The sequence below is a fragment of the Squalius cephalus genome (genome assembly GCF_949319135.1).
Source record: "Squalius cephalus genome assembly, chromosome: 10".
NCBI lineage: Eukaryota > Metazoa > Chordata > Actinopteri > Cypriniformes > Leuciscidae > Squalius > Squalius cephalus.
The window spans coordinates 10,834,651-10,845,607 of NC_137131.1; the positions used below are offsets into that span (position 1 = coordinate 10,834,651).

The 10,957-nt window shown below is 36.8% G+C and overlaps 1 protein-coding gene across 1 annotated transcript; it reads right to left on the reverse strand.

Annotated features, from left to right (window-relative positions):
• Positions 1-1,541: 1,541 nt before the first annotated feature.
• c1ql4b (complement component 1, q subcomponent-like 4b) lies at positions 1,542-10,713 on the reverse strand. The gene is made up of 2 exons (XM_079884662.1): positions 10,066-10,713; positions 1,542-2,609 (listed from the first exon to the last, which is right to left on the reverse strand). The coding sequence occupies exons 1-2, from the start codon at positions 10,606-10,608 to the stop codon at positions 2,430-2,432; spliced, it is 723 nt and encodes a 240-aa protein (XP_079740788.1). The 5' UTR covers positions 10,609-10,713; the 3' UTR covers positions 1,542-2,429.
• Positions 10,714-10,957: the final 244 nt, after the last annotated feature.

Genomic DNA, 10,957 nt, shown 5'->3' on the forward strand with positions numbered 1-10,957 from the left:
TGTGTCGCTGCTGTCTAAAGTAAAGTTGTCAGTTTTGCGTTTGGTTTGCTTTGTGCTGGTGGTTCGGTCAGTAGACTTACCTGGCAGCAACATAGTTTAGCCTAATCTCATGTTCTGCCCATTTAATGGCTCAGTAAACATGCTATCTATCTATCTATCTATCTATCTATCTATCTATCTATCTATCTATCTATCTGTCTATCTGTCTATCTATCTGTCTATCTGTCTGTCTGTCTGTCTGTCTGTCTGTCTGTCTGTCTGTCTGTCTGTCTGTCTGTCTTTCTATCTTTCTGTCTGTTTGTCTATCGATGGATACGTTTTCATGTTCATGTCTATGTAGACATGATAAGTTTGTGAGAATCTTTCACCCTTCAGTGCTTTTTCAAATGATATTTTAAACTGTGATTGTGAGGCCTTGCTTATACACAATACATTTGAGCTGTAGAGACCTGCAATGTCAGTGCAGATTGACAAACAGTGAAACTTTCTTCCTCCTAACCATGTTTCTGCCAGAGTCATCATAATTTCAGAGTGTTGGTGTTGCTGTCTAGCCAACATCTCTTTGACCTTTTTACTATTGTCCTTCAAAGGATGCCCAGCCATCTATCTCCCCTCATTACCAAGGAAAAGTGTCTGTGTCTGGGTGGTGAATAGTAATCAACACTGTCAATGGCTTCCTCACTAAATAGTGGTGTTTTGTGTGTGAGAGATGGAAAGAAAGCTAATTTTGTTTGAGATTTAAATCTATTTTAACTGTGTTTCAACCTTACATGTTCTTTTTATAGGAGTATTAGGAGCTCAGTTTCAAATTGGGGGAGACATTTATTGATTATGTGTTGGTTAGTGAAGTGGCTTTCCTGGCATTCAGTACAAATATACAAACTCAAATGAAATGAATTAGATCATCAAATGTCCAGCTTTAATTAAAAATGGAAGGCAATTAGTTGGCAATTTAATGCGTGTTATACTCAGAAAATAAAGACTGACGCGGAAGTGTTCATTTTTTATTTACAGCATGTACTCTTTAACATGCCAGAATAAAAGTCTGCAATAATGATAAATTACACAACAGCAAGGCTTTACAACAGCAATCAATCTACAAGTAAAATATTTAGAAGCAAATTTCAAACACTTTTTATTGATATGGACACACACTTAAAAACTTACATTGCTGATACATGCGCACGCACGCACACACACACACACACACGGATCAGGTCACTTTTACTGTAAATGTTTACTAACAACTGATCCTACAGGAGGTTTTGTGCCACTATACAGAAAGTGAGTAATTGATATATATATATATATATCTATAATTTCACAATAGTCTCAAAATTTCTCCAGTATAAACACTGTGTACATACTTAGTAGACATAGAGGTTAAAAACATACAGTTTCCATGCCATGGAATGCATACAGCCTTTTCCAAGTTACGCACACACATACACATGATGCAGAGGATGGAGATCTCATAAAGTGCAACAAAAATAATTAGGTAATCCTTAATTTAAATTAAAAGGTAGTTTTCTTTTTTTTTTCAGCCTAATGCTATATGGATCTGGATGAGCTTTGCACACAAGATTTTAAAAGGCATTCTGCAGCATAACATTATCTAAAATAAAAATATCAACTTAATAAACATACTGTTCACCATTGGTAGGCTCAAGATATAACAATTAAGCCCCAGTCTTTTTCAAGTTAAAAAATAAATTAAAAAGTAGTAAATACACCATCAAGAGGACTGTTAGCAATGTTTCGAAGCTGACCCCTATTTACTTTCTTAATACACACATTCATGGTGTTTTAGTGATCGATTCATCTGTGCACAATATTCCAAAGAAAAAGCATGTCTGTCTACGTAATCTTTAATTAAAACATAACTTGCTCTGCTTGCGAAATGAGGTAATATTTTATTACCTCAATAATATTAATTTTATGAAAGTAATATTTTCTTTTCAGAACCATTTTTTGGCCATATATGGTTCACGAATTGGTTAAAATGAAGAAAAAAAAAGTTCTCATCGATTAAGATTTGCTTTCAGAGAATGCATGTTGTCATAATTCATTGGCAGTTTTTTCCTACTTTAAATTATATTTAGTAAGCTGTTTATCATCTTTAGATGTACACCTGTCACAGAGAGACCACTTTTTACAGTCCTATCAACTGCCAGTGGATAAAATCAATTCCCAGCCTTTTTTTTCCTAATTGAAAATACTGTTTTCCCTAGAATTAAATAAAATTGTCAATGCTGATGACTTTATAGCTATAATCGGAAAGTATACTTTCAGCTTTAAAGTTAATTTTACAATGTTTCCTCTCGATGTTATAAGTGTTATATCACATGAATCAAATGTTTTTGTTTATCAATCAGTCTGATGTGAGGGAGTTAAATATGTGATATTGTATTTGTGTTTTTGTATGTTTGTTAGTCAGGGTAGATGAGAAAGCCGCTGAATGTGCTATATTTGTTGGTGTTTCCTCCATGCACTTTTCCACCATCCAGCTGCACACAGACCTCATCTCCCACATCTAAATGCAGGATCACACTGTTAGAGGCGTAGTCATAATTCTGATCTGCGTCCTGAGCGATCGCACTGGCCCTCACCTGAAAGAGAGAAAGAGAGAGAATAATGGTTTTAATGTTGGATAAAAGGAACAATAATCAGGACGACAAAATAACACAACAACAAAATAAATCCTGTTTAGATTTAAATAGGCAAACGCTTAAGAGTCTATATTGGATCATTATTGCAGTGATTATTATGTCTATAGCATGTGGCAACAGTTCTTCTAACCCTAATTGATGGAGTGTGTAGCTTTTCATTTCTTAAACAACCGTATAGGAAGACACATCATGGCCATATTCCAGGATGACAACATCAAGATTCATCGGGCTCATATTGTGAAAGAATGGTTGGGAGGGAGCAGGAAGAATCATCTTCACACATGAATTGGCACCTGTGAGTCCAGACCTTAAATTCATTGAAAGTCTTTGGGATGTGCTGGAAGAGACTTTACAGAGTGCTGGACTCTTGCATTGTCAATACAAGATCTTGACCAAAAATGAATGCACCTTTTGATGGAATAAATGTTGTGATGTCCTATGGAGTGCATTTATGTTATTTGCATTTAAGCTCTAAAGCTTTAACTTAATAATATCAGTCTACAACTTCCCCTATAAATCCTTTAATCTTTCTGTAAACGTGGCACTCTTTCAAGATTCAAATAGCTTTATTGGCATGGTGAAAGAAATCTTTACATTGCCAAAGCATTCATAACACTATACAATAAAAATAAATAAATAAATAATATATATATATATATATATATATATATATATATATATATATAAAAAAAAACAGTCTGTCTTTCTCTCTATCTCTCTTTCCCTCCTGTCTTATGATTTCTCATCTCCTCCCTAAGTAGGATATACAGAGAGAACAAAAGACCAAGACAGACCAAGGGAATAAGGCTTATTGATCTGCATATTGTATGTGTGTGGTGTGTAATTTATTGGAAAGGCTGTTAAACACTGAGGTCTTCAGTCATTCACAAATGTACACATTTCTTAAATTGTTAAACTCATGTAATTTTATTTGTGGTAACACTTTATTTTAAGGTGACATAATTACACATTACTACATACTTACTATAGTAATAACAGTAAATTATGTGTAATTACAAGTAACTAATCCTAAACCAAACCCTAACTCTATTGTACATTAATTAATATTACTCAGTACTTTTTGGAATAAGTACAATGTAACTATAGTTGCTATAGTCCCTACATGCATATGCTAAGAGAAAAACACTCTCAAGTGGTGGAAGGGAAAGCAGGGAGGAGTAGCCTATATATAAAAAAAAGCACTGTAACACTTCATTTCAAAGTCTTTGTTATATGTTACATGTAGCCTATTGTAATTACTATTAATTGTGCTTAATTACATGCCACTAACCTAATCCTAACCCCATAGTAAAGGCAACATGTGGTTAATTGATATTACTTAGTACACTTAAAAATTACTTTAGTATTACTTAAAATAAAGAATAACCAAAAGCACTAACAGATCATTCTTTTTTAAAGGTCAACATTAAAATCAACACATTTGTCTTAAACCATTCAGGTCAAAACACTGATTAATGCCTAAAGCTTCAAACACGGCCTAATTTTTGCACTGCTAATTAATGCATGATCTTAGTATAAGAACCAAAGCTTTATTAATATTTCCATTCATATGTATAATTAATGAGTATAATTCAGATTAATCTAGCCTATAGGCTACTTCACACTATCAAGGTCTGCTACCATAAAACAATCTATAAAATATTTATCTTTTTTAATTCTAGAGTAGGCTATAATACACTTTGTACTTTTGAAGAATGCTTTTCAAATGCATTTCAGTCGCGTCTTCAAGTGATCGACATTTTCTTGAATTTATGCTTAATTCTTCTCACATCTACTCATTAATTATCCCTGTCTTTCCCCTCATCTTTCTTTTCCCTCCACCTCTTCCCCCGTATCTGTTCATTGCTTGCACCATCTATCCATCTTTTTCTGCGGGAATCGTAATAAAATGCAGGTCACGCGCGTGTCTCCACTGAGCGTCTCGTGTTGGCGCGTGTCCCTGTCCAGTCTAAATCGGATTGATTAACGGCGCGAGGTGGCAGGTCCCGCGGGAGGCCTGGGTCTGCGTCGGGGCCTCGCTGGATCGGTAATTGCCCGGCGCTGTGGCTCGGCTGTTGCTCCTAATGGGACCCACTCCTCAATAACTCCACTGTATCACAATAAACGGAGCTTCGCACCGACCACCGGTCAAATGGAGTCACTAACTATTAACTGGGTGTGTGCGCGCGCACGAGTGTGTGTGTGAAATACAGAGATAGCTGGTAACAAAAGGTCTAAAACGATATGGACGTTGTGTTTTATTAAATTGCATTGTGTTGTTTTCCCCCAGTGATTTCAAGGACCCGTTATCAGATTAAATAGCAGGTATTCGGTTTAAACTATACAGACAGCTTCTGACAGAAAAGAGTGATGATAATGTAAACATAGGCAATTCGTTAAATAAATTCAAGAGCCAAATAAAACAACCAATTGCAAGAAGTGAAAGTAATAGAATACACAGAACGCACTGGTTGTGAACTTAATTTATTTTATTTGGTTGTGAATGTAATTTATTTTACTTGACTTTCATGAAAGCCAATAAAATAAACATGACATGCCTACAGCTACTTTTCAATCTATTTTCTTTTTTCAAGAGTTAATTGTTTTAAAATAATTTTACTTTGGATTGTATTTGTTTGGCAATTCATAAAAGTACAAAAATGTATTTAAGGCATTTCTGTAAAAAAAACAAACAAAAAAACAACCTGTGTACAAAGCTATGCTGTATATAACATTCATAAAGTTTCATGACTAAGTAAATTTCTTATCAATAATGATAATTATAATAATACTACTACTAATAATTAATATTTTAGAATATCAGTTCTCTCAAATAGAGGGCATATAGCGTAACAGCGTGTAACCTCAGAATATATCATGTTATGTTGCTAAAGGTTAACATTGTGATTTATGAATTCATGAATTAACCATTTATCTCCTGTAATTTTGTATTCATACAAATCCCCTGTTTCTGAGTAACATTTCATAGGCTTTTCTGATGCAAGTGTTTTTCATTTTACAAATTCATAAAATGAAATACAGGGGAACTGAGAAAGACCAGTTAAGTGGATATGAAGAATACATTCAGTTTTAATGGTCTTTCTTCTTTTCTATCTTATGTTGTCAGACAATATGTGCAAGTCTTTGCGCAAACGGTCTTTGTTGGATTGCCGACCCGGTGTGGGCAGTGGGTGACACTGCTACATCCATGAGATAAAACAAGAAATGGATGAAAAGAACAAATTTAATGTGCCAAATATAAGTACGAAATTGTTTCCTCCTAAACAGCCCAAACAAATTTACAATAATTTCCAAGCAGAATCTCATAATTCTTTTTTCCTGTCCGTCTCCTTTCCCCATCCTGCTTCAAGGTTAAATGCTTCAAGTGTGCTTCTCTCAGTATGTCCTTAAAAACTGGTAAAAAGGTCTGTTCTTGAGAATAATGCCGTGCAGCAGTAGGTTCATGTACATGTGTGTTTTGTACAGTATGTTCTCTCCTGAATGGGCCTTTTATTAACACACACTGAAGTTAATCTCATAAAGACCAACCTTTGGCCATTCTAAGGGCAGCGAAAGCACAGGAAATGAGAGATAGAGATATGAAAGAAGAAAACAGAGGCGGAGAAAGTGCAAACATACAGGGAAAACGGGTGTATAAGTGTCTAATGCAACAGCTGCAAAAGCCTGTCAAGGTACTGTGGGATTACCTCATTAACTGTATTAATTAATTAATTGGAGGATGTAAACTCATTAGCTGCTGTGTAATTGACAGGATGTTTGAGGCTTTTCTAACAATTTCTCTGCATCACACCGTAATTAGTGCAGCGCTACTCTGACGAGACCACAGAGAGAGAGAGAGAGAGAGAGAGGGGTTTTCAAAAGTGGCAGGGAGGTGAAGTGCTAAGGCTGAACCTAAAGTATAATGATAGTCATACTGTGGGATGAGAAGAGACATGTTTACATAGCCAAGAATCAATTACTGATTTAATTAATAGAATTTGTAATGAGAAGCAAATTGGCTGGGTATTCTGCTTGAGTGACATTAATTTGTGGATGTTGAGCTCCCTGCTGCACCCCTCATGATGCTGTTTTCGTTTCTTATTCAGCCCCATGCAATCCATTCCTGCCATGAGGAGCCAAACTTCAACTAATAAGTGGCATTTCATAAATACATTAATATTCATTTCTCTAAAAATAAAACTAACTGCCATGATCTCGCTGCAGTTACAGGCCGCAGATTTCTGCTAGTCTCAAAGTGCGTTAGAATCTACTTGTTTTAGATAGAAGTTCATAGACGATGTTTGTAGTAGCAGCTTGTGCAAGTCTATGACCTGCAATGAGGTCAGTAGTCATTTCTCGTTCTCTCTCTCTCACACGCGCTCACACTTTCTGTCGTTTTGCTCATCTATCTTACTTACACTGATCTGATGCTGTCTGTGTCTCTGGCCTCGCAGTAACACTTTCTCCCGACCTCTCTGTCGGCTCTCCTCTGATTAGCCATCCATCTTCCTCTCCTCCGTTCATCTCTCTATCATCCCACACCATCTTACAGCCTCCCATCGCACGCCCTCCTCATCTGGGTGGGCTCACACTTTTAGATTTTTCATTTGCTATATCAATTTAAAATAGTTATAATAAATATAGTGTAAATATTGTTTTTCACCTAAAACAACAGTGACATGGGCATGCAGGTTTTACAACAGTTTACACTCTAAAATGAAAATTCTGTCATTCAAAACTTATATGGCTTTCTTTCCTCTGTGGAACAAAAAACTATTTTTTGTCGAAGCAATGAAAGTCAGTGAGGCCCAAAACAACATTGAACCCCATTGATTGGCAATTGTGTGGACAAAAAACACCTATATCTTTTTTGTTATTCCACAAAAGAAAGTATTAGTGACTTAAGGGTGACTAAATTATGACACTATTTTAATTTTGGAGTGGAAAGTGTTGAAAAACCTGCCCATGTCACTGTTGTTTTAGGTGAGAAATAATATTTAAATTCATTTTTGGGTGAACTATCCCTTTAAGAGCAACCCAAACTTGGTGCGGTTGTGTATGTTTATGAGAATACTTTGAGAGGACCTTGAGATGGGTTAAATAATTTAGCTAAGGGGAGAGATAATTAATCGAAGGGCAGAGATTGGCTGAGTGGCAGAGTGTGGCTGTGTGTGTGTGTTTGTGTGGCCCAGGTGGAAAAGAGGGAATCTCATCTTAAAGACATGAATGATTTAACACAAGAGGAGATCACTGGAATGACAATATATGCAATACAACATGCATGCCATACACTGCCTAAGCTTACTTTCCTCATCTTCTCATTTTCTGCATCTTGTCCTCCACTTAATGGAGGCTGTGTTGAATCCCCAAGCCTGGTTATGGGCCACAGCACAACTGCTATTGTATATTCAGCAATAAAATGTTTTATATGAGCGGCAGAGACAATCTGCTCCTCTATGTCATGTAACAGACTGTTTTATCAGTCCATAACAGATTTAACAAATTTGATACTGTATTAATGTTGCTATTGTTCAGTAAAGTCAATTCAGGTCACTTGATCTGCTATAACAGTCAACTAAATTAAACAAGTAAAATCAGGTTTTCCAATGAGATTTTGTTAGCCAATGAGAATTGGTTAACCAATGAATTTTGATTTATTTAGTCATATTATAATATTAATGTAATATTTTTTATGTAAATTTAACCAGTTAATTTAGATGTTTTCTGGAATGCATTAAGGTTACCTAACAAAACATTTTTACAGACAAACACTAATTTGATGTTTAGTGCAGAGGTGTTTTTATGTTTTACTGTTGATTCTATTGGACCAATGTAAAAAAATATATATATTTTTTCATCAGTTTAAAAAAAAATGAATTCACTGGCTTAAAATGTGATTCTGAGATTGGCTTTACATGCAGAGCGTGTGCATTTGAATCAATATATTTAGCTGAGATGGTTCATATGCTTTTGAAAATAACCAGTTCCACCTCTTATTTAACAGATACCAGTTGTGGATTCATTTTCTTTTGTTCTGGATTATATATGATGAACAGACATGGGGCATTGATGGCAGGTGTTATGTTAATGGCTATGTGTTGAAGGGAACTGACAGGTTGCTACAGACTCATTAAAGGGTTTTCATCACTTCCTGTCTGATATATCTGTCACAAAACCATGTGTGTGTGCGAGAAAGAAAGAGACACAGTGTGTATGTAAACAAGTGTTGCCAAGGGAATTTTTTTATATCTCTTGGATAATCCCCGCTTTCTTTTCCACTACTAAAAATCAAAACTGAGCGGTTGAGTTGAGAGAGCCTGAATCCCAGATCCGTGTCATGTTTCACCAGATGGAGAGGTTTTTTCTCCCCTCACTTTTTCCATTTATTCTAAATCCACGGGTCCTGTGAGGACTGTCTCCAGCTGTTGCATTCCGTTCCACTCCAGAGAGAGACAAAGAGATAGTGTTTGCTTGTTTGTGCGTTATGAATGTCCTTTTTTCATTGGAAACTGTTAACCTAATGTCGTTTCTGACTATGCAAAATGTATTTATTTAAACCCAAATTGACTTCTCAATAAAAGGCACATCTCAAATCACATTTGAACCCATTTGTTATGCTTTGATATGTTATGCTATTTGTAAGTCTTCATTTTCTTATAAAACTGAACATTTTAATTGTTTAATGTTTGCATTGTCCTTTTTCCCACTGTAGGTATCTTCAGTAAGGCTACAAGTGATAGACAGACAAAATGACTGCTGAATAATTGAGCAGCTGCCTTACTGGATCCTATTTGAATGTTAAACGTATTCCTTAATCCCTACCTCGGTGAATCTAATATTTGTTTGATATTTCAGTCAAATCAGACTCTTGTTTTTAATACAGTTCATTCACGTCTGACCTTTGTCTAGTTAAAGTGCCTCTAAAAACTTAGTTAGCAAACTCTACCTTTGGGTAGAGTGAATCCAAATGCTGTTTTCACCAGGGATTTGCAACACTAAGAATTTGGTCTCTTTATACATGAGTTGGAATTTGAATTTGAATTGGTCACGGCCCACAGAAACTTAAATTGGAATGACAGGAAGAGGAATTAACTGGATTTTAATTCAACATAGGGTCTGATCATGTAATTCTGTTTATGGCAATACATCTGTCTGCCTGTCTAAATATCATTCTGTCATTCCATCTATCATTCTAACTATCTATTATTCTATCTCTCTGTAGACCTTTTTTTTCAACTTTGAAACAGGGTTTGTCAAGCCAAAGTTTGATTCAGGAGTTGAACTGGAATTTAAAAGGCAGCCTCAAATCAGCTCTAAATGGCACACAATCCTTGTGTTCATACACACACACAGAGAGAGAGAGAGAGAGAGAGAGAGAGAGAGAGACATCTCCTACCTGTCCATTCTTCTTGAGGTCGGCCCACATGCTAGTTCCATCTCCTCCCCTCATGAGCACGTGATAGGTGAAGAAGTAGATTCCAGGAAGAGGGCAGGTGAATTTGCCTGTGGTAGGCTCATAGTAATTCCCTACATTTGTCACCACATCATCAAACTTGAGTACTTCGCTCCCCTCATGCTGTTTGCGCAGACCAGCATAGAAGGCTATTTTGGGGCTGTAGAGCGATGGGATGTATCCCCCCGGGCCTGGACCTGGAGGTCCAGGCGGACCTGGTTTTCCGGGTTCTCCAGGTGGCCCACGTGGGCCTTTGGGGCCTGGTGGGCCTTGGTTTCCACGAAAACCTGACTTGCCTCCCCCTCTGTGTCCAGGGATGTCGTGAGGAGGCGGCGAAACCGGTGTTAGTTCATTGGTGGGCGTTAAAGAGTCACAGACCATCTTACAGCTTCCGAGCATCTCATAATGCGTACCTCCACCTCCAGAACCACCAAGTTTGGTGCTGTGGACCAATAGTGGAATAGCGACCAGTAGCAGCAGTACCATGGCCACGCCCACTGCCGCGCCAATAACGCGCTTCCTGCGGCTGAGGCGTGAGGCAGCAATAGAGAGGAAGTCCTCCTCCCCTTTAGAAGAAACAGCCCCGGCCAGAATGAACTCTGGGAAGGAAAAGGGACTAAGGTAAGATAGAAAAGTTAACGAGGGAGTCAGATACGACGAAACGTGGCTTGTGTCTCAGAAATAAACTAGAAAAATCCACCTTCAGCAACAAACGAATCAAATGTCCTATATGTAACAACGTCTTAAAGGATGTTTGTGTTCATTCCCGTTCCAAAGTTTCAATTTCTGCTGTTTTATCTTTCTGCTTGTATTTAACTACATTAAAATCATAACA

Coding starts and splice junctions, on each gene's coding strand:
- c1ql4b (XM_079884662.1), bottom strand. CDS start 10,608: ATGGTACTGCTGCTACTGGTCGCTATTCCACTATTGGTCCACAGCACC. Junction 2,610..10,065: donor ACCTCAAGAAGAATGGACAG/GTAGGAGATGTC, acceptor TCTCTCTTTCAG/GTGAGGGCCAGTGCGATCGC.